The sequence below is a fragment of the Chaetodon auriga genome, chromosome 7 (assembly GCF_051107435.1).
Source record: "Chaetodon auriga isolate fChaAug3 chromosome 7, fChaAug3.hap1, whole genome shotgun sequence".
NCBI classification, from domain to species: Eukaryota; Metazoa; Chordata; class Actinopteri; order Chaetodontiformes; family Chaetodontidae; genus Chaetodon; species Chaetodon auriga.
Window position 1 is genome coordinate 5,879,154 of NC_135080.1, and position 24,056 is coordinate 5,903,209.

At 43.1% G+C, this 24,056-nt stretch overlaps 2 protein-coding genes across 7 annotated transcripts in view; both read right to left on the reverse strand.

Moving 5' to 3' along the window:
• nbeab (neurobeachin b) overlaps positions 1–1,599 on the reverse strand; it is a 183,307-nt gene extending 181,708 nt beyond the window's left edge. For all 3 annotated transcript variants that reach the window (XM_076734998.1, XM_076734997.1, XM_076735000.1), the window contains exon 1: positions 1,010–1,599. In XM_076734998.1, coding sequence (XP_076591113.1) covers positions 1,010–1,285 — 276 coding nt within the window. In that variant the 5' untranslated portion in view covers positions 1,286–1,599. The remainder of the gene's footprint in view (positions 1–1,009) is intronic.
• A 4,278-nt stretch (positions 1,600–5,877) lies between these two features.
• The window catches only part of stard13b (StAR related lipid transfer domain containing 13b), a 30,440-nt gene continuing 12,261 nt past the window's right edge, over positions 5,878–24,056 (reverse strand). For 2 of the 4 annotated variants that reach the window (XM_076735812.1, XM_076735811.1), the window contains exons 2-14: positions 15,612–15,683; positions 14,415–14,496; positions 12,409–12,472; positions 10,064–11,427; positions 9,763–9,933; positions 9,329–9,488; positions 8,896–9,094; positions 8,449–8,662; positions 7,952–8,066; positions 7,613–7,834; positions 7,197–7,414; positions 6,940–7,116; positions 5,878–6,790 (exon numbers count right to left, since the gene is read on the reverse strand). In XM_076735812.1, the coding sequence (XP_076591927.1) occupies positions 6,673–6,790; positions 6,940–7,116; positions 7,197–7,414; positions 7,613–7,834; positions 7,952–8,066; positions 8,449–8,662; positions 8,896–9,094; positions 9,329–9,488; positions 9,763–9,933; positions 10,064–11,427; positions 12,409–12,472; positions 14,415–14,496; positions 15,612–15,683 (3,176 nt within the window). In that variant the 3' untranslated portion in view covers positions 5,878–6,672. Of the gene's footprint in view, positions 6,791–6,939; positions 7,117–7,196; positions 7,415–7,612; positions 7,835–7,951; positions 8,067–8,448; positions 8,663–8,895; positions 9,095–9,328; positions 9,489–9,762; positions 9,934–10,063; positions 11,428–12,408; positions 12,473–14,414; positions 14,497–15,611; positions 15,684–16,563; positions 16,625–17,969; positions 18,096–24,056 lie in introns of those variants that run through there. The other 2 variants (XM_076735813.1, XM_076735814.1) reach the window with 2 other exon arrangements.

Consider the following 24,056-nt stretch of genomic DNA (forward strand, 5'->3'; position numbering starts at 1 on the left):
CCTGCTCCACAAAGTGGATTTCTGTTGTGCCAGAACAGGTTGTAATTAATCTCTGGTGTGCTAACAAGACAGAAACGAAACCACTGCAAACAGGCTTTGCTGTAGTCGTTGTGCAGATGGTCAAAGCAAAGGTATTAGCTGTTTTTACGCTCTCTTCGTATCATTTTACACCATGCCAACGGAGGAAACTGGCTTCATTTGCTAACCCTGGTCTTACGCTGGGCTCAAATCCTCAGCCACCCTGTGCTGAGCATAAATGTTTGTCACCCTCCTCTCACTCTGCTGCATCTGTAATACTAACATACGGTGAATTATGAGAACAGACTTTTCAAGGCTATTCACATCATTCTCATTGGGTCTGAATGAATCTGGGGATGATGACCATCATACTCACACAAGTTACTGCACTTTAGTTCGGAGCATTTCCAGAACACACCAAAAAAATTCACCCTCACACACACACACACACACACACACACACACACACACACACACACACACACAGGTGAGCAGAAGAAGCCCTGTTGCCTCTGCTCACCTACATCACCCTAAAACTACAGAAATGCCATTTTAAATGAATTCTGTGCCAGCAAGCTGTGTCTACCTTACATTAGACTAAAATCCAACAGACATGCACTTCATCGTCACTGCCATCATCCACATGAGTCTGTTTGATTTACAAGCAAATTCAGTGAAGTCAGGACGTTGTTGAACTTAAAAACTTAGAACTGGCTCTGGATCAGTGTCCCCTCACCCCTCAGCCCACCTTGTGTGTGTGCATGTGTGACTTTTGGATCTCTGCTGTTCACTCGCACACATCCCGGGGCACCTGCTCATATTAGCGCTGCAAATAATTTAAGATTGATTTGCGCCGTCTTGATGTCAGAACAACATTGCTTTGTTACATGTCAACACTGTCATTGTTGCCACTGAATTGCCAGATTTGGGATTAGGCAATAATGTCCAGTCATAGAGTGGAGAAAAAAAACAAAACAAAACGTTTTCTTACCAAATTCAGCACCGTTTCAACAATATCCCGGTTGCTAACCTCTCCAACCTGTATCAGTCCGATGAGAACAGCGAATTTCATTTTGATATTCCGGATTGGAACCGATGGATTGATAATCCCAGCCGGGAGGACCACTGAACCTGAGCCGGACATCATCATTGTCTCACCGGCGGCGGCAGCGGAGACGGCAGCCGCGTGTTGCCTGTGACCTGGAGGAGGTTGTCGGTCCGAGAGCGACACCGAGCCCGGCATTGTCACCGCTCTCTCGCTTGTCATTTCCACCCAAGACCGGGCGGCTTCAGAGGCTACTTACACGCTTCCCCCCCTTGTAATAAACTGCCTGCTCTGAAGCATTAAAAAGAAATGAAAGAGAAGAAGACTCGCGAAGCCCCGACAAACAAAAACAAAACACGCACAGGAAACCACTGTCAGTGAAATCCTCTCTGGAGAGTTCCGGTGAGAGAGTCCGGCGTGTTGTCGGTGCCAGCCGGTTAACTGAGCTGACCGACCTGCGCTGCGTACACAAAGATGTGTGTGTGTGCCACTCTCCGCCAGGCGCGTCTCCGCGTCTGTGCTGCTGCCACCGCCATGTTGCCGCCCCCTGCCTGCGGCTCCACTCACCACGCCTGCGCTGGCTGCGATGCGCCGGAGCCGCACACTGACCGCTAGCAGGTTGCGTGTACGAGAGGAAAAGATAAGCAGTGGCCTCATATCCATACACATCCATTTTATAAAGTTTGCCTGGTTAGTTTAACCAGTTCTGTCAGATTTTACCAAGTGACCGAACGAATTATTCTGGTTTCATGTTGTGCATTTTATTGTACTTCATGAATTCCGCAGCTAAGTTGTTTTTAACATCGCAAGCACTTATTTTGACGTGTTTATTTTTGTTGTTGTTGTTTTTTTGCATCAATAGTTATATCACTCTCCCAAAAATGCATTGGTCGCAATTGACGTGTATGTATTCTCAGTGGAATTTGATGGGAACCTTAGTTTTGGTTACACGTTTGCAATAAGGAACATATTTTACTGCGGACCACTCCGCACGAGCTCACCTTACGGTCGCGGCCCCTTGAGAAGGGGAGATGATATTGCGTGGCACCAAAAAACTTGGTTGTTGAAGAAGCAGGTAAATATGCAGGAGAAAATGCAAAAAGGTGACAGTTATAAACAAAAAGTTTCCATAATAAAGGCAAGCATGGAAATATAACAAAACTAAATAAAACAGAAGCAAAAGGAACATCCTTCCTCCCCTTGTCTCAAGCCAATGGCATTTTACCACCTCAGCCTCACCTGACTTGAACCTACCACCAGGCTGTCCCATGCTCCTTCAGGACAATTTCACATTTGGATGAGGCCCTGTGTTCCCTCAGTTCTGTGTTCCCTCAGTCTTATGTTCTCTCAGCTGGAAACCGCTTCTAATCCCACAAAACAACGTTCAAATTTGGAAAAGGCCCAGTCTTCCCTCAACATAAAAAGAATAGTCCACAATTTGATTTCATTATTTATCTGGTAGTAATCTACATGGTTATACTTTGGTTAAACGATACAGGCCATAAAAATATGCCAAACACAAGCAATGAACTTGTGTTGTGCATTTTCAATGGGTTAGGGTTCCCTAATCCATAGAGAACATAGGCTGTCACAGGGCTGAGGGAACATGCACCTCTGCCACCTGCCCAGGTAGGGTGAGATAAAAGCAACCATCAACATCTGTCTGTACTGACTGTAAAGAGCTCCTCACCTAAGATGAATCCAAAACTAAAAAGTAACTTTAGATAATCTCCACATAGACTAGATGGATGACACAGAAGGAGGACTATGGATTTTGTTCCTCATCACTTAAACTGGGATCACACTATATAGACTTTTCAGGGCCAGTATGGAGAATGGAATGACTGTGGAGACCAGTAACTCTGTCAATGAATGTAAAGGAAAGCTGATTATACACAATAGGGAAAGCCCCTTTGGACAAAGCATAATCCTTTGAAACAACAATAAAAGAAAATCAAGTTAACTCAGTGTTAATGGAACAGCAATCTTGCAGTCTCATCATAACTCTTGTGACCCCTGTAACTTTATTTGTACTTTTCCCCTCAGACCATGATTATTTTTATTCTCTTTTTAGAACAAAACAAAAAAAAAATCCTGTTGACTTTCATCCTTTTGACCCATGTCTGCAAGTTCTGCACGTCTTCTACATATCAAGAAGGAGAAATTAAGATAATAACTTAAATAAAAAACCTTATTTTTCATCAAACATCTAGATGATGACATGATTTTGATAAACATATATGACAAAGAAGCAATCATGTTTGCTGTGCTATGTGTCAAATAATGCTAAAAATGAACACCGGTCACTTTTTGCCCTTGTTGTGCATTAACATGTTGTCCATCAGAGTGTTAAAATAATATGAAAAATCTTTTATATAATGCCAACTTAGCTACTGCCCAAGAATCAGAAACAAAGATGGCAGCTGGAAGTTTCCTGGCTTATGTTTCCTGTCCGAATCCAAACATATTAGCACTATCATATAAATTGAAAATGTAAAATCACTTGAAATAAAAGTTATAAAAAAAATCTTTTGAAAATGAATGAAAAATTTCTCCAAATGAAAAATATTCATTATCAACTGTAATTAGCGACGGAGGGAAAAGTGGTGCCTGTTTAAACTCTTCTATCTCTCAGCCCTTTGGGTCTAACAGATTGAATTCTCAAAAAAATAATTTTGCCCAGCCAAAGACGAACATGAGATCTTAGTTATATGGCCATGTAAAATGTAATTGCTGTGGCTATTAGGTTAGTTAAAAATTAATTAAGTGACTGCAGACCTTGACGGACCTTTTTCCTTGAGACCATGCATAAACAAACACCTGAACATTGTGCACATATGAACATCTGACTTATCTCATTATTACAACTGTATCATAGTCCTACAATTTCCCCCTCTCTTCTCTCTTCATTGAGCAGTCTGTGAGGCACAAAGGTAACCATGGATAGTCGTCTATGCAACGCAAAACAACAAATCCCTTCACACTGAAATGATTTCCCTTGGTCAGCTTGTAAAATTTCCTCTTAATGCCCCTTGTGAGTTCATAGGGTCTGCTTGTTGACACACTGAATTGGTGATTACATGCAGAATTTTAAGAACCTACCAGCATTTGTGTAAATTCATGAATCATCTGGTTTATTACTCCTGGTTTGCATCCATTACTGTTAACCATGCATGACATATATTTACATATTTTTATTATATTAATCTCCAGACCAGAAAAAAACGTTTGCTTTCAGATGAATTATTCCTCTGAATGATGCATTGCCTCTACACATTGTATTGCAGAAATTATGCACTCTACTGCCTTTTTAAATGTTTTATGAGAAGAATATCAAGAAGGATGACTTCTCCAATATCTCATGTGTGGCCTATTTTACATTGCCCAAAGTCACATGGAAGGAGATATACAGTATGTAATAACAAATAGCATAAAAAAAATGCCACCAGGTTCCAGTGGTTATGTAAAAGAGACTGACACTGACAGCTTGGCAACAATCTTGTCCATCATGCTGACTGACAGCCAGAAGCTGAGCTTGCATTTCATGACCCCGTTAAGCTGATCTGTGTCAGCATGGCTTCAAGAGAGGTAAAAATAATGTCAGGCTTTATATAGCTACCTATCATGAATACTACTGTACATTTTAAAAGCTTGATTTGATTTGCAGTAATGCAACACAGAACAACTAGCTGTTTACCTATGAGTGAATGAAATATGATTCCATCCTGTGATGTGGGTTGTTTTTATCTCTCTGCAGTCTTACGTGCTATTAGAAATGTATTTTCAGAAATCTACAGCCAATCTTTGAACCAGCAAATGGCAACGTGATTTACTGAGTTGAATTAGTATTTATTTCTTTATAGCTATTGTGTCTTTAAGGTGTCAGTCAGCCAATGAGAACAATAAAACCTGTCAGTATTGAATAGATGTCAATGGAGGGAGTTCGACTTGGCCATTCACACACAAAGAGAATATACTGTATTGGGAACTGAATGAGAAGAGCAGATCCAGAGTCAATCACCTGCAGCATTGTTCATGTGACGATCTTTTCGGTAAGGTCTGTCACTGCAGCAGCTCACCGTGTTCTGTAATGGTTTTGGTGAATGATCCTGTTAGACACATTCATCACGTCTGAGCCTCTAATGTTATCTCAGTCAGGTTCTGAATAGATACCAGATGGTCATAATTTTTAAAGGCATCAACCAAAATGTATTTGAATACTTAAAAGATGGGTATATGGTGGCATCGCTCCAAGACTGAAACAAGTATTGTAGTTGTTGCTCTATTACCACCGGCATGAACACGTCCCCATTAGATATTGTAGCAGTGGATATCTGTCTTCTCACCCTTAGTACTTAATTAAAAAACAAAAAACAACTGACAACACCTGTGAAAAAGAAGAGGGGCCTCATTTCAATAATGTTGTCTCATGGGAAAATAAAATGTGGTCAAGGTGAATATTCTGTTGATCAGAAAAGGCCATCGAGTGGACAAAAATGACAGTCAACCAGCAGGTTTATGTGCTCAGCCAATGCATCAGGAAAGGCCAGACAAAATGAATTACTGTCTTCACAATTTTGAATCACCGTCTTTGCATCAAACTCAGTTAAGGTGTCCATGAAAGACCATACTGCCCTCAGCTGTGTGTTTTCTTTGAATGGCCAGTAGATGTCCCTCTCACCCCAGATCAGGCTGAATTGAATCACATGATCGTGCAATGTCAACATGTTCCCAGAGGCATGACTGACTGACATTTCTTGTTTCAACACTTTGATGTGGCAGCAAGATAAAGAATCAGTGATAACAAAATTTTAGAATTTTGACAGTTTTATTATAAAATGATGTCTGGTGTACTTGACTGCGCAATCGAGTACCCTTAAGCAGGTATGATCAAGTCAAACCTTAAGTCATTCTTTTCACAACCACAGGAGCTCAAAGTTTAATAAAATTACACCCATTCAAAAATGACAATACTGAAACAAAGTAAAACCAGCTTACAATTTTGTACCATGTGTTTTACAGGAAAGATGACACAGTGAAATAATCAATATATAGGATATTAACATGTGTATTATTTAGCCCTTCACATATATACAATATATACACATCTTGTTTGCATGTACAGTATATTCACACACACACATATATACAGACACTTGAGTCTATATCATAATTATAGCTTTAAATCTGAAATGAATAACATATACATGCTTCCCAGAAGCGTTTAAGAGCTTGAATGTCCTAGACATTGTAGATTAAAGCAACAGTAATACAATACTATTAATAAAGATAATAATTATCATAATATACAGGTTTAGCAACATGATGGTAAATAAACTCCTAATGCTAAGAACATTGGCAGGATGATTAATTTCCCACTGAGTAATTACTGTATGCTCAGCACCCATAACGTGTCCTCTTTTGTCATTGTGCAAGTACAGAGGAGCTCAATATTATTTTCAGAGTATTTCTAGTCTGGAAAAAAAAATAACTGACAAAACTGTGCTTTAGTTCTGGGGTCCTGTTTATGCGTTGTGTCTGCCTGTTAGCAATGACTCAAAGGCTCAATCTTGATCTCAAGGCTGAGCAGACACAATCAGCAGAGAGTTTCAGATTTTGGTCTCTGGGCCGTCTGTGATTAGTGGCTGAAAGGAGTTGCGGATGCGGGCAGCTTCTGCAGCACAGAGGTGACCAAAGGCTTTGTTATACCAGTCTGGAGTCCTTCCCCTGAAATCAAAACAGTACATTCAATATACTATAGTGTACATGCACAAACAAGGAGTGTCCATATTTATCATAAAAATGCAACTAAAATCACACGGATATATTTTGTATGTAAGAAAAAAAGTGCTAAAAGACTTAGAAATAAGACTTACTTCAAGTCCACTCTGCAGATGTGAGTCAGTCTGGACTTTCCTGAGCCGCAGGGTTCGAGCAGGTAGTTGGACTCCAGGACTATAGCTCGCACACCTCCTACAGGAGGACAGTCCTCATGCTCTATAGACACAGAAACCAGGGAGCAGGCACCTTTGGGCAAGTCCATCCTCCATGACCTTGAATGAACAGAAAATCAATTAGGGCTGCTTCCAAACAAAGTCTCTGTTCTTTGGTGTTTTCTTTTTATCACACTCACCTGAGAACCACGAAGTCCCTGCTGGGATGAGGTGGCATGCGATTGAGGACGTACTGAAACACCTCTGTCTGCTTGTCCAATGTCTCACACACTTTCCACTGCAGCAGGTCCACATCCCACAGGTGGCGCTCTCGCAGCACACGGTTCAACACTACAGATGGCGGCGCTTCCACCTCCACAGACACTCTCCATCGTCTCAAAGGGTTCCCGTCTCCCACCTGGATGTGACGCACAGACAAAAACCATCAAGTTAGCTTGTGGATCTGAAAGCAAGATCCATGCTTTAGGTATCAAGCATTGTGTTATGTTATGCATTGCTGATATTCTGTTCGGAATTTGGAGTTGATAAATGACATTTTGATTATTTTGAAGAACTCTCATATCTGAAACAATAATGAAGAAGGAAGAACACCAACCTTCTTATAGTGGAGCTCTGTGTTATCAGAGCTGCTGCAGGACATCCAGTATTTGGACTTTTCCCGGGCTTCTTTAAGCAGGTTCTGAAGTCTCCCCTCCAAATGAGTTTGGTACGTCCCATCATCATCTTCCAGCTGCTTGCACAGCTCACCAATTGTTGGTGCATGCAAGTCAGCCTCCACGTATGAATTACGCGATTGAGTAACCATCTCATGAGGGATCTAATGGATGTAAAGAGCATGAGGTAAGACTGACAGCAAATATATACACAGGGTGGCCTGTGGTAGTTGCATTCAGTCTTGAAATTCTTGCATCATTTCAACTTCAGGTTCTTGTACCTCAAAGAGACGGTTGCACTCTATGATCATATGAGCGAGGCCCTGTGTTGCTGCTAAGTTTTCATTCAGATCCTTCTGGTCGGGTCTGCCTGTGGCATACTTCTTCTGCATGGCCCTGGAGGATTATGGAGAGAGAAAAAACTTATGAGGCCAGCGGAGTCCCCCTATCAGTGTCCCCCACCATTAAACAAACCCCTCTTCCTCTCTGCAGGAAACCCCCTTTGATTCCTTTTTCAACAATTTCAACATGGTAAATTAGAGAACTTTGCTTTGTTTGTACACAGCATGATCTCATAAAACACTGGGCTTTAAACAGAGTGCTACGTCCTTTTAAAACCGGCCCGGAAAGAAGGTAATCTACTGCACCGCCAGAAACTCATTTTATGTCTATCTTTATGGAGTCATAGGTGAAGATAATCAAGCAGGAGTTAATAGAATACATGCATTGCTTGTTCGTTTTTTTTTGTGTAACACTAGAAGACATAAAAAAAAATTACTTTGGTGAGAGATTGTCTTTCTTGAGTATGTTGAGATGAAAAAGGGAGGGGGCCAGGCACACAGCGATGTTCATGGGTGTCATCTGGTTCTCCTCCACGGAGGAAGTGACATCACTGAGGAAGCAGAGCAGTGTCTGCAGCACCTCTCGGTTTTCATCTGACATCAACATGATGGCTGCCTGGACAGCTTGCAACCTTTGGTCCTTCGGGACATCTGCACATTTAAAACAATTGATTTCTGTTAGTTTTGCTTTCCAGACATAGTGATAAGAGAGTAAAACAGCCATGAATGTCAAAGGTCATTTACAAGATTTGAAACTGCATCCCCACACAGTCACACAGTAACTTCAGGTGCAATTTCACATTGCTTGCCAAATTCAAACAAAACCAAGTGAGACATTGCATTAAAAACTGGGACAAAAGACACATAGAGATTTATGTCCTTACATTGGTAGATGTGGAGGAAGGTCTCCCCCAGCTTGCTGGTGAGCAGAGGCTCAGGCAGATCCCTGAAGAACTGCTTCACCATGTCAGCCACATCGTAGGCAGACTGATCCTCATAGTTCACATTGTCTGGAGAACTCTCATTCATATGCCTCAGAGCTTGAATCCGAGACTTCACCCCTGACTTACGAAAGAGACCCACCTGCAAGCAAAACACAAGCATTACTGTTAACTTGACAGCTGACGGCAATATGTAACTACATTGTACAGCAGTTGCAATCCCCTTGTTGTTATTATACTACTAATGTGTCCACCTACAACCTGTGTCAGCCATTGTGCTTTGAAACCTCACACCACATTATACACATTAGATAAACCCAACCATTTGTTACATCACATGCATGCATGTCAGATGCAACCTGAGAGTGTGGCTGACCTGGTCAAGACACTGGCTCCTCAGGTACCGCAGGGCCTGCTGCAGGCCGAGGGGCAACGGTTGTCCAGAACGCTGCACATGCACAATGAGAGGCACTCCGAACACATTCTTGTCCTTATAGTCTGGTACCTTCATTCTCTTCATAAACTTTGGGACAGACCTAGGGAGACATCAAATACATCTTTGACACCTTGCTTCAATGGCTCAACAAGAGACTGTGATGGAGAATATGAAAAATACACAACATGTACACATTAGCAGCTTGTAAGCCAAGAAGGAATCTGGTTACAGTCATTCAATCAGGTCTAATTATACCATATTGGACACACACACACAGATTAACATGAATATAACAATTTGATAAAATACAGGTTGTAAGATCAAAGAAATTTAATAAAATGTTCATTCACTAGTAAAGAAAAGATGGGACTTACCAAGTCCAGCCATGCTTGTTGGACATGGAGTACTTCTCCATGACTGCAGTAAGACGCAGCAGAGAAAACTTCTGCAGCAAACTCAGCTGGCCTGCAGACTGGTTGGTAATCTGCAGGGATGCCACTGAGTGACTTAGACGATTTGATATCTGAAAGCTGGGCCATCGTAACCTAAAGCCATTACAGACGAAAAAGCAAAGAAAAAGAAAAAGAAAGGCATTTTACTTTTTGTCCATAAAAGACTCAAAGCAGTGTCATGTCAAATATTTCAGTACTTTCAATACACTCCCATGAGTCTTACCGATTAGGTCTTGTGAGTGAAGCGCCTACTCCTGAGTCCCTCCTTTCCCTGAGCCTTGTGGATTCTGTCTCAGCAAGTGATACTCTGTCTCTGTCCCCATAGCTAGGTGGTGTCTGGCTTTCTGAGACCGAATTTCCCTCAAAGTCCAATGTGATTTGACTAGAGGACTGGAGGCCTCTCATATCTTCCCTCTCACCATCCACCTGCGCCAGCCCTTCTCCAACAGGTAACACATTCTTGGACCAGTGGTCCACTATCTGTTGCAGACCATTGACATGCAGCAAGATATCGTCCAGGTGAGGGAACAGGTCCTCTTTCTCCAGGTCTATTAGGTCTCCAGTGCTGGCGTATAGATGCGAGCCAGGAACATTATCGTACACACTGATGCGGCTGCCTCTGGAGCAGCACTGGGTGACAGGCCTGGATTCATTCCTGAATGAAATCAGTGGGGAGTCCAGGTGCATGCTGCCTGTGTGCCAGTTGATGGAGGCCCCATTGGTAGGGGACAGGCTCTCTATGGACAGAGCTTTGGGGAAGGTTCCTGGCTTGTGGTCTTTGGGAATGTGGACCACCAGATCTTCATAGGAGCAGAATTCATTCCTGCGGTTTTCTTCTGCGACTTTGTTCTCTTGGTTGCCTGAGAAGATGTCTATGTCCTCCAAATACATGCCACTGCGCTTGTAGTCAGCCCGGTGAGGCTTACGCTCCTTCATGCTGGGTGTGCTGACAGCGCTGCCACTAGAATGGCTGCTTCCCTCGCTACTGGACTGGGACGGCAGAATTTTGTTGGATGGTGTTTCCGGAGCTCCACCGTCTCCATTTATGATCTCGACACACCGTAGCGTCTTCAGTGCCTGGGCCTCTTGCTGCAGCACTGGAGCGCTGATGACCAATGTCTTACGACCCCTCCCCAGAGTCCCTCTGGAGCGCAGTGTCTCCATGCGCTTCAGGAAGTCTTTGGCACGTATGCGGCTCGTCTTGCCGTGCTTGTCAGGTAGTGAGCCGTAGTGAGTAATTTCTTTGGGGATATGAGGCATTGTGAGAGATGTAGAGTCTGGCATTGCTGCAGAATCCGAGCAGGTGCGGTTGGAGCAGTCAGAGTCCTCCGTGCTGAGGCCCCTATGACCGCTGCCACCGCTGCTCTCGCTATGCAACGAAGAGACCTCAGGCTCGCTGAGGTCTGTCAAAACACTCTCGCTGCTGGTGGTGGTTCTCAGAGGCACACCGTCTCTGGAGGGCTGACCCTCTCCCTGATTTCCCAGCAGACAGTCAATGTCCTGTAACCTGGACCAACGCCGGCTGCTCCACTCAAAGGTCCATTTGTCACTGATAGCAAACAGGTCTTCTTCATCAGAATCTTCACTCTGGGCAAACACAGATCATGTTACATCAATTAACTCTGGCATACATGATTTAATTTGATCATTTTAATTCTTCTTAGTGATGACTGTTTCTATTTAAATCTCTCAAAAAACTTATTACCACGCACAGTACGGAAATGCAGTAATGGAGACTGAGGTAAAAATAACCTATACAGCCACTTTGCTTACTCGACAAAAGACAATTTGCACTTTTTTTCTCCTTATGTTGCAAGTAGAACAAATATTAGCGTCGTTCAGCTTGCAAAGTAAGGCACCTATAGAATCATACAGATCATTGAAGCCACAAAGAACAGTTAAATAAGTGCAGGAAAAAGCTGCAGGATATGTCTGCTCAGAATTAATAACATTAAAGAGCCAAGAGTGATATAACACCAGACAAATAATTCCTTTGACTTGAAGACTTTTCCATAAATAGACCACGGCAAGAAAAAAATCATTAATATAAGCCAGCAGGCTAGATTCCAGAGCGGGGACGGATAAAAAGCAATCATGCTCAATAGGCATGAATACAACAATGGTACAATCTCAAATACCATAGAATCTAGGTTAAAAGGATGAAGCCAGATTATATTTGTGTTGGTGCAGGAAGCATATGCATAACTTCAGGCAGTTTATGTAAGAAAATACCACTTCTTACGGAGGCACTGACGTTCGTCTCTTATTTCTTACACAGTTCAAATGACATTTCTGATATTCAAGTCAAGGGATTTAGCTTTCTGAGAGTTTAAAAACAACAATGTACATGAGGTACATGCTGTATTTCACAGACGGAAAACACGACACTCACTTCAGCCGAAGCTCTTGGCTGAAGAAAAAGTTTTGGGAGTGTTTTTCCAAAATGCATGTAGTGTCGTGTCACACTTGTCATAGAGTTGCACTTTTCATTCAATAATTCACTGTAAAAGTCAAAGACTGCAGGAGCATCACTGTCATGTTAAAACTCGCGATCGAGCTGACACTTACTTTCTTCTTCGGAAGGTTCACGTCCAGTTTCATAGAGGCACATTTGTTCAAGGTGTTGAGTCGCCTGAAAGAAAAATGGCCCAAGGATGAAAACGGTTCTGAACAAACAAGGGAAAACACCAGTTTCCTAATGAGCTCTCCAGAAATAAATCCCATTCCGTTTGCTATTTAAGTGTTAATTGGATCAGCTTCTGGTCTGGTTGTGCAACCAGACCCGGCGGGAAATTCAGTTTGTCCTTGCCACAATCTCCTAAACCTAATGAACACCGGTAATTGACGGTCGCTCTGTTCTCTTTCTCCCAGCGGTGGATCTAAGTGATTGTGACTTGAAAGGTGGCGTGCAGTAGTTTGAAGAAAGATGGATTTAAGGTAAACCGATAGATTTCTGTTCTAATTACAGCCCGGTTCATTCAGTATGGTCATCTTAACCTACAGATGCATGCTTTGATGCCATTTTGAACTTTGCGTGAAAATCATTTGATTCTTTCTGAATTTTTAGGCTTTGTGGCTGACAAGTCTTACACATAGAACATGCAGCTGGAAATAACACTTTGAAACACGTATACAGATGTTCTGAGCACAGTTTTCCGAAAACAAATCTCTCAGAGAAGCAAAGAAACATTTCCAATATTTATAATCAACCCTAAGTCTAAGCCTTGGAGCAAGTGCTTAGTTATTAGAGGTTTTGTGGGTGTTCAAACTGGGGTATATAAAGTAACAGCACTAAAAACCGTGCATGAACCAACAATAGCACAAGGGAAAAGATGACGACATGACAAAATACACTCATTGTGCCTTGGCTCTACACGAAAAGAAACCCATTTGTGGCATGATAATGACAAGCTTTAACAGCTCCAGATATTGCTACCAGTCGTTTTTACAGATTGACAGTATTGTTCTGTGACAGTAAATGGCCTCAGATGGAGGCTGTAACTGTCCCCAAGTGCTGTTGATGATAGGGGTTAGCCAAACAAGAAGTTCTCATGATTGTTACTGTAGATAGCGGGACCCAACTGAAGAAAGGATTTCTAAGCTGGGGGCCCTTTATTCCACGGGCCTAAAGAGCTTTGAATGTGGTTGCTAAAATAGGAGGCTGCTTAGCCAAGGATCAGGGAGAGCACTCACATATGTGAAATATCTAGCAGTTTCACTTCTATCAAAGACACCCACAGCATGTAGGGTGATATTTATTTTTGCACAACAGACTGTAATTGCATAACTGACAACAAAGCCATCCTTATGTTACCATAGAGATGCTGGGAAGTCATGGGCAAAATCACGTTGGAGGTGGAACTGTTTCCAATTGTCTTCTATTTATCCCGTGGCTAGTTTGGAATTTAGATGAGTTGCTTTAGGGTTGTTTGGAGTCACAGTATATTGAGCTGTGTGAGGCAACCCAAACGCTCCTCCCGCTTCCCTCTCGGCATGGTTGTCACGGTTACTGTGGTAACTGAAGTGCTGTTTTCATCTCGGCTTGAAAAAGTACATGAGCCGTCTTGCCCTACAAGGGAGCGATGTGGAGCCACCAGTTGTTGGCTTAGCGAACTTTTATATTCTTAATGCTGTCTGGCTAATTGGGAAACACACACTCATCCACTATTCATCAGGCAGTTATGTCAGAGAGACGCTCAAAGTATTGAATTCCTGCCAACACTCTTGCAATTTATTAAACCAGTATGTCAGGCTAACATTTCAGTCCAAACAGATGAAGGTCCGATAAAGGTCTGTACAAACCGATGTAGGGATTTAATAAATGAAATAAATGTAACAGCAGCGTGTGGAAAATCTTATTGCCTTTGTGAGATAATTAACACCCAGGATAAGAAAATAAAAATTACATAATGTTATGCTTTAACATGGTGAGACTGGTTTTTACTTTAAAGTTCAGGGATAGAACTGCTCACATAGTTCTACTTCCTTTTGACTTGAAAAATATTTGCGGCATCGCCTTACGTGACTCATGGATGAGCCACCGTCTTTACGGTCTCAATCAAACATCTGTTTACCTGCAAAGAGGCTCCACAAGATCTTTGTCCAGGAAGTCATGGTCTCGCTTCACAGGAGTGATGTCAATGGGGAACTGGGAATCTGAGGAAAAAAAGCACAAAAAATGGAGAGTTGAAATTAGATTTGATATTTCAGTGGTTCTTTTTCAGACAGGATGAATGGAAAGAAAGATCTGGAAAACCACATTCTTTCCAGAAGCACAATGAAGGCTGGGAGACCATCAAACTTGTTTTGTATGTGATGCTAATGAGCAGAGGCAGAATTTGCCCGAATCACAGCGCTCAGGCTTGTGCAGGCATTACGTCTTGCTCTGGGTATGGGCCTCCTCTTACATAACTTAAGAGACTGAATCCAGACCCTCTGAATCTAACATTCCACCGCATTCATGAGAAGTCGTTAACTTTTTATGAAAAGCAGAAGCAGCAGTGAACGCTTGGACCTCAACAAGGCTCAGTCTGTTCTTTAAGGGCGCAGACATTCAGATATACTGGAAGCTTTGAAACATGATAATAAGAGATTTCATCATTAATGTCATTTCTAATACACAACGCCCAGCATCAGGAGTGAAACTCTTGCACTCTGCTTTGCACTCCAACAGCCATCACCAATGCACGCTGCTTGAGCTCTGTTTGAACTATGAACAAACTGTCAGCAAAAATATATACTGCAGCACAGCACATCAAAAGTCTGGCCTCGGCACAAAGATCTGAGGAAGCAGAGCTACTTTAAGCTCTGATAAAACCCATTTCTTCCCATGACTTCAGTCTTTAAGCACAGAAGACATGTTTATGTAGTAACGTCTCTTGGAAAAGATTAAACCTTAAAAGCAGCTGATGTTCCGCTTGTTTTGTGGTGTCTGTGGATCCGACTGGAGCCATAGCTCCGAGGCGTCCTGAGGACAGTTGTGTAAATGAGACTCACTCTGAATACAGGGTTTTGTGTACAGCCTTGGGGACTAGGGTGACACACCAGATGACACTGTGCACCATTACTCACTCATCATCTTAAAAAGGCGACACTGAAGTAAAGTGCTTTGTTTCATAACAGATATAAAAAGGCTAAAACCGAAATGCCACATTTGGTTTATAAGAGAGGTCTTTTATTGGTGTGCTACTTCATTAATCTCTATCTTTTAACCAAACATTTCTCCACTTTGTGATGAATGTGTGTGGGAGTTTACAGAGTGCTTCTCTTACCTTCAAAGAGCTGAGCATACTGGGGAAATCCTGCTGCCCGCAGCCAGTCACACGCCTCTTTCGCCTCAATTTCTGAAACACAAGAAAGTGCATGTTTTAAAAAAGGAATTAAAAGTGAAACAACCACATAACATCACTTTCATTTTGAGAAAAGCACTGGACCGCCAACTGAAGCAGCAAGAAGCCCTCCTGCCCACCTGGTATCCTGCAAACACAACAGACTTATGGACAGACAGACCCGGGTCACTCTCTAACTGAAACCCCCTCCTGTCTGATTATTCTGAGATAACATGGATGTGATGATGACCCTGCCGGTCAGTCTGTCCGCGTGGAGGTATCTCAGCTCGCTCACATGAAACAACATGGGACCTTATATAACCATCTGCTGTCTTCTTACTTTTAGAACAACATATATGATATAAAAACAAGCTGAAGACTTTAAAAGGTAAAATAAGCACAAACTGCTCAGAGCCAGAGATACTATCATGTGTAAATCACATAGACGTAAAAATGACACAAACCTATGGATCAAAGCTCTCTTAACAGACTATCACACGGAGTTTCTGTTGACCCCAGCGGTCAGGATCACAAGGCCGTCGTGCTGAACTACAGACCGAGCCGTCTGCAGCCCTCAGAGCCAGTGATGACAAGAAGAGGAAACAGACCATTGGCACCTTTGCATTAATGCTAATAGAAGTGGGTGCCATTTACCGCCTCAGTGAGACAAATCTCTGACACACCAGTGCTACGGTACACAGTCTGCTTTACATTAAGAGAGAAAATATATCCGTAGGTATGTTTAACAAATATAGAAGAACAGAATAAGGAAAAGGTAAACATTATATTTCACCTAAATTTTCACACCAGTAATGTGAAATTACTCTTTAAATGGTTCTAGAAACAGTTTTACTTCACTCTATTGTAACAAAAGCAGAAGTAAAAGTCTTCTTACCGGTTCCAGCGCTTCCTCGGCTAATACATTTCCCACTGCCTCTTATTCTTACACACACACCTGAGACTTAGCCAGATTTCCACAATGTAAAGAGCATAAACATCCTGTCAATGAAAAATTAACAAAGCTCTCCCATCACACTTTGTGGTCTCAGTCCCACTCCCCGTCTGTGCCTGTCACACTACAGCTGAAACACGAGCCGAGGTCATTCATCACACAATGCTGTGTAATTACAGCGACTGCAACCTTGCAATGAAGATACTGCTATCACCCCTTTTTCAAAACTGTTGATTCAGGACTCACCTGCGCTGCTTTCACGTCTATGTCACAGAGAAATCAATGAAAAGTGACTTTGGTCTTCAGACTGACCAACAACTGAATAAATATTAACAGTTCCCTGTGTCCTTGGCCGACAAAAACAGTCTAGTGTTTACCCCCTTAACCAGCAGTTGAGTCAACATGTGTACGCTGCCTCTCTGCTCTGTTCCCACCTGTATCACCCGGAGCTGAAGGCTTTCTGTTCAGCTAGGTTTCCCTCCCAGGTGGATAATATCAGACCTGTATTATTCAACTGCAGCTCGTAGTGAGAGCGCTGCCAGGTCCTCTTGTGTCCCACAGCCGCAGGTTGGACCACTGGGAGCAAGTAACATGAGCTGGGAATTCCTCTCTGTTTGGCATTCTGTAACACGAAACCGAGACATTCTGTCCTCTCATCCTCTCTCTAAGGAAATCTCTTGTGGATAAAAGGCTGGGCGGGCATCATGCCAATGAATGAGAACTTGTGTTTGCTCTCCACAACCCACAGCTTTAAAACTGTGTACAGTATAAAATTACAGTTTCACAAAGAGATGAAACCCAGTTTTGGCTGTGACACAATGCCCCATAATGTCAAAAGCTGTGTACTAAAGGATCTACGGCAAGGGCAACTTACAACCTTTACAATACACTTTATGCAACGTTCACTATCAAGAACGCGGGTTATGCAATGCATTGCTGAGATATGACATGTTACGAAGTGCCGCAGGTAAAGATATGGCACATTTGGGACAGTGCTCTCGCTGAGCTGCCAAAATTATGACAGTTTTAAAGGCTTGTTCACATTCCATCCTTTCACGAAAATATTTACAGCCAACTACATGGGTGAAAAGTTTCAAATATTTCAAGATATGCTTTGTTTTGTCCTGAGCTGCATCTGTCTGACAGCAGCACATCGTGACTGACAGTAATGCTCTGTCCTTCATCCTCTTTTAAAGAACAAAAAAACTACCAGATTCATTCATTACGACTTATTGTGAATAAAAACAAGACGTCATCATCACTGAAGCGCGGGCCTTAATATGTTCACTCTCCAAAATCCTTCAATCAGCCCAGAGCTTATTTCCGCTAACAAATGATTGTGTACTTACGGGATATTTTCATCATACAGCCAGAGAGGTTCATATATCCGTCCAGACTTTAAGAGTGTCTCTCAACATGTCAGAGCATCTTCATTCCCACGCTGAGCCACATTCCTGCTCGCTCTCTGAACACAGCTTGCAGTTTGAACTCAGATCTACAGCTCCCTCTTTCCCCTTTCTCTTTCCATCTACCCCCAACCACCATGTGCCTGTCCCGACACTAAATCTCTCCTTCAACCCACCCCTTTCTGTGGCAGGCTCCCTAACATTCACCCCTCTCCCTTCCCCCTCAGCTTCTTGTGCCCGACCCTCCTACCCAGCTCTGCCCACGACAACTCTTTTATACCCCACTCAGCACATTTTTGGCAAAGATGTATGTGAGCGCTGTCTCTGAATTCTGGGACTCTTTAAGACCTGTTTTTAAATGTGAAGAATTTACAACCATTCGCTAATGTGTTCCTTTGTTTTCAGTTGTTTCGGCCAGATTACATAATGTTAGCTTTTACAGTCTTTCAAAATTTCATCCAAGAAGTGCTAACACTGTGGGAAATGTTTCATTTAAACAAACAAAAGGGAGGCATGGTCTTGCAGAGTCCAGATGTTGTTCCAGCAGATCGACAAAATGGAAAAAGGCAGGCAGCTGAACCGGGGGAAAACCATGACATAAACCGTCAGCAATCAGCAGCAATGAATCATGCTGAGGCACTGGGCTCACAGGACTCTGTGCTAACATCATCAGAGTGATATACTCGTCTGTTTCACCTCCGTCTCAGCCCCTTTGTCTGAGGCAAAAATCAATGAATGAGAGGAATTGTGTGATCTGTGTCATCTGAGACAGTGACAGCGTTGCTGTGTCACAAAACAAAGAATAAGTTATTTCAAGAATATCTGAAAAGGTTCACTTGAAAGTAATGAATGAGAGAAGGTGACTGCAAATATATAAATATAATATATGAATAAAACACAGATTTCTAGGTAAACGGAATCTGTCCAAGCTTACAATGGAAACTGTAGAGAAGAGAGAAAAAGGTTAATGATAAAGGTTGAAAAATATATTAAAAAAAAAAACATGGAGAGGACATGGGAGACATGCTCTCATTAATCAAAGAGGATACAGTGAAGGGGTTTATTAATAGATTACATTACAATACCGTGAGTTGGTAATCTTTGTAGTCTTACATATTCCTTTATATTTCTACATTTCCCTTACGTGGGACTCCTGAATGTGCAGTCCTGACTAAGAAAAGATCCATTTTCATTTGCTACCTGCTGTCATTTTTTCCCAATTCAACAGGCCAATTTTACATTATATTATGAAAAGTGAGATCACAAAAATCTATGACATACAAGGAAAATCTATTAGTATAAACATGTGGATAAAATGACCAGCACTTTCAATTACTGGGGTTTGCCTTGGCATTATGATTACGTAAGGACATCACATCCATCCAGAATTTCCTGCAGCGTAAGTAGAATTCCATATGCAGCCCACTTCCACTGCGCCCGTCGCGCCGTCACTCTGCCATGTAAAACACAACTCTTCTGACCTACTGGAGCTGTGGCTGGGTGCAAAGCTGCAAACACAGACACAATGACGCAGGCAGTCCACTTTAGTCACCTGAACAAATTTAACAATAAATGCCCTCAGCACGTATCAGGGCTTTTAAAAGCACTGTAAAACAAACTATGTAGACCCTTACAAATGTCTGTCCATTCCTCCCCCACACTGCACTGCTGGAGAGACAACAGAGTGAATCAGCCGGACGAATATATCAGTCAAAAAACACACAGACTGTAACTGAGCACCGAGCTTGTCTGTATCGAAAACACCTGGAGAAAATCAGAGCGAGCCAGCAATATGGAAAAAAAAAAGATTCCACATGTGGGCCGGCGGAGAGGTGTCGTCACGCTGGGAGGCGTGGAGGAGAGGCCTCGCTTCCTCTTTATGATGCTAATTGCATGCAGACACCCACTCACAGAGCAGTCAGCCTTACTGTAAAAGTAAGACTAGACAGACAGCCAGGGGAAACACGCTGCCCCCTCTTCCAGTCTGCCCAGAAACCACAACATCTGATGTCTCATGTCCAAAATAGCCTAACATTTCCTTCTGTCTCATGGTTGGCGATTGGGCAAAGGGGAGCAAACAGGAAGCACAAATAATGATGAATGATAGCAAAAAGACGGACGGGGCGACGAGAAGCGACGTGATCATACGGGAGGCGAGAAGGTGTGTTCTCTATTTAAAAGAGTTCAGGTCCTCTGAGGAGAATGCTGGAAATGCACATGGTGGATTAATACTGCAGTGCTCCATGCAATTCACCTAATGTCGTGGGAATAAAGCCCGGGTTTTTTCAAGAGCAGGTTTTAATTAACAAAGCTCTCCACGTCCCTCAGACTCAAAATGCCACAACCATCAGCGTAACGGGAGGTGCCACTCATATCACAACACGTCTTCACTTCCCAGCATTCTCATCACCTACAAGGTGTCGAGACAAAGGACAAAAGCCAAATCTAAGAGATTATCTGTCTAGAAAGGTGAGTAACAACACAGTGCCTTTGTGGATGTGACTTTATTCTCTGCAGTGATTGGCACATGAGCTGGCTGGCTCTGCAGGCCCAGTAATTACAGAGAGCCGGTGTTGAATCACCCACGGAGTTCCAGCCCCTCATTTGATCCCGCGGGGCACACGGGGGACCTGTTATCCTGCAGTCGACACGGGATGCAGGTTTAAAATGATCAGCTCTAGTCGCCGTTGCTAAGACAACAAAACAAAATTTCCTCAGATACAAATGAGATAGCAAATCCTGGGCCCGCTTTTGCCCTGTGGTCCACAGTGACCTGTGGAGAGCTCCTTTCAGTGGACCACAGGTCTCCAGTAACAAGTGGATATACAAAGCAGACATCAATGCCTCCTGGAGGACGGGGACTTGAGGACAAACACAGTGCCAGCCCAGGAAAAGCCAGTGCCAAGGAGGCATTAGCATTCTGAACCAGCCTAAGTCAGGGTTTCACAGACATCCATGATTCATTTAAGAGCCACTTCATACGTCACAGATCAGCCTTTCAAATAAAGCACATATCACCATCATTGCTCTTTAATTTCCTTCCTTTCAATTTTAAGCATAAACACAGTCTGGTTGAAGAATCTTGGTGTTTTTTAACGACTCCACTGGTGAAAGGTCCGCCTTTCACTTCGCAGCGGACACACACACACACACACACTCACAGCAAGAGCTTATTGATTCTGAGAGTAAATAACATGGCTATGTGAGCTAGGGAGCTGCTGTTGTTGACCACTGCCAAAGCCTGCTGGGTCAAATGTCATCTGAGCTGTGTTTTTCTCTTGAGGTCCTGTATTGAATTCAAACAAGAGCAGCACAGCTGTGGTAACACTCTCCTTCACCTCTGAAGGACACCCAGAGAGAAAGTTCTTTCATCTTCAGGGGTAACAGCCCATCAGTCCTCTGCCTCTTTCTTTGCCTGTTTGCCCCTCTTCTTGTCTCTCCCTCAAGTCTGGAAATACCCGTTACAGCTTTTGCATCATGGACATGTTACTAATGATAATACAATGCACAGTGACAACATGAAAATACCTAGACGTTCATTCACACGTCCTTATTCCTGTGCAGTGTCGGTTACCAGAAGGCTCATAATAAAAGCCAAAGCTGATTCATTTGTTTCACACAGCCCTGCCTGAGATCACAAACTCAAGATGGATGACGGCTTGAAGGAGGGTTGTACAGTTAAAACCATGTGGGGTCAGCATGATGTTGTAAACTGTGGAAAAATCACTTAAGTGTTTCCAAAAACAGACATTATATGTGTTCCCAGTCACCAAACAACAGCCTGAGGGGGAAACGGGAAGGATTATCAGAGAGTCACTGTCTCGTCCTACCACAAAAAACCTTTCAGTGAGGGCTTTGCAAATTATCTCAGACCCAAACTGCAAAGTGATAGCCGAAGACAAATAATGGGCTCTGATGTGCGGGCTGTGTGGCCTCTGAACAAGCCAAGGCTTCAAAGTTCAAACCATTAGCTCTGCAGTGTTTTCACCGAACTGGCTGCAGTGTCTCACATTAACTCAGTTTTGAATGTTCTAACAGCCACATGTTGATTCCCCACGGTCGTTTAGCAAACAGCAAAAACTGAGGAAAGTGTCGAGTGTACTGCAGCTCCACTGACAGGTGGTCTCCTTCTGCCCCTTTGGTGACTCTACAGGACACTTTGGAACATGACTTCCAGCAGACACTTCAAGAGAAGTGTCTTTTACTGGAAAAGGACCTCTGACCCCAAACCTCAAGGAGGCAGGAGACATCTCAGCAGTTTCCAGATCACCAAGTACCCCCACTTTACAGCCAGCAGCTCTGGACAGAGCAGAAATCAATCAGCAGAGCTTTCTGTGAAATACATACTGCAGCGACTTCCAAGGCATGATGCTTAAGCTAAACACTTCCAGACACTGGACTGCAGCCATGTTCCCACGCATGTTAAAGTGTTTTGGCAACCATCTTGGAGGCCTTTATGAAAGATTTGCTTTCTTTGGTGATAAAAACATCAACTTTGACTTTAGGAGATTTCCTTTTTCATTTCATCCAGGCGTACCTCCACTAACCCTGGACTATTTCTCCAACCCAGTGTTGATCTTTGTAGAGTAATCACCGGCTAGATGTTCAGTTATACACTCTATTCACAGATAAAGAAGTAACAGCGCAGGATGAATAATGCGGGCTGGACATGATAAAAGACATCAAGGGCTTGCTATCTATGACATTCAACAGTTTTCTTCTCTCAGAAAGGGTCATTTTAGCCAAATTCTTATCTATGCTGTTTCTCATTCCAAAATATTCTTTATTAAAGTGAGCTCTTCAACCTTGATAGCATCATGACAAATCTTCCTAGGAGGCATATAAACAGTAAGAAAGCCTGATGAAACAGATCAGCAGAGGTATTGTACCTTTGGGCCGTTTGTGCTGCCCTCAGTCCAGATGTAAACCTCAGAAACTCTGGACCTGCCTAACTTTCCCCCAGCTCCATTTTCTGGTCACGAACATCCCTTGAAGCTCCGCACTCACCTCTCCCTCAGCAAGACTATCTGAGCTTCTTCAGTCGTCTTTTTAACTCCCCCCCTCTCCCTTATGCCTGCTCCTTAACAGCTGGCACCTTCAGTGTCCCATGTGTTCATAAAATTTACTGTATCTCTCTTAAGTCCTACCAACATATACCACAAGTTCCTAGAGGTGTGTGTTTGAGTGCATCCTGATTTGAAGTCCACACATGTCTTGTTTTACGTGAAGTACAGTAGGCTGCATGCCTTGCCATGTCATGCTGTTTTCCCACTCATAATATACGGTTGTGTCGCTGTAATTCTTCCTTCCCTTTGATAGCCTATATAAACACTGTAATTTGGTTTTCCAAGAGCGCCGTATAACACAACTAAAGTGGGATGACTATGAATTACTGACAAACACTCAGTCAGCTGACCTGAAATCTCAGCTCAAACATGGAAAAAGCCTGAGTGGAAAGTTAACCCATGTTCGGCATGTCCTTGCAACCCACAGAGTTGAAAGACCTTTAAAGTTTAGCGGATGCCAATAAGCACAAAAATTCAGCAAACTAACAAATGATGCCTCGTGTGTGACCACTGCCCTGTAAAGTACAGGACACGAGTAAAAGAGAAGAGGAAAAACATCCAGAAGAAACTCCTCTGAAGTCGAATCCTGCAGAGCTCCATTAGGTCCACCTCCCTCTCATTTGGACTGGATCCCAGAGGGGACTACTTGGGGTTCCCTCCTTCTCTGAGAATGGCCTCTGAGAGTCAGAGGGTAGAGAGGGGGCCAATGTCAGAACAAGGGCCCCTACCGTGAGAAAGCACTCTCAGGGACCTCCACAATAAAAGCACGGAGCCATCCCTAGGGACGCTGGTCCTAATTAACAACATCAAAGTGAGCGGCCACAGGACTCAGGAGCCTCGCGGCACGCAGGCAGCTGGTTACGAGTGGCAGCAGAGATGATGGCACGGTCAGCATATGTTGTCGTGTGTGATGAGATGCAGCGTAGCTTATCAAGAATGCATCTGCTGAAAGAGCAAAGTGAAT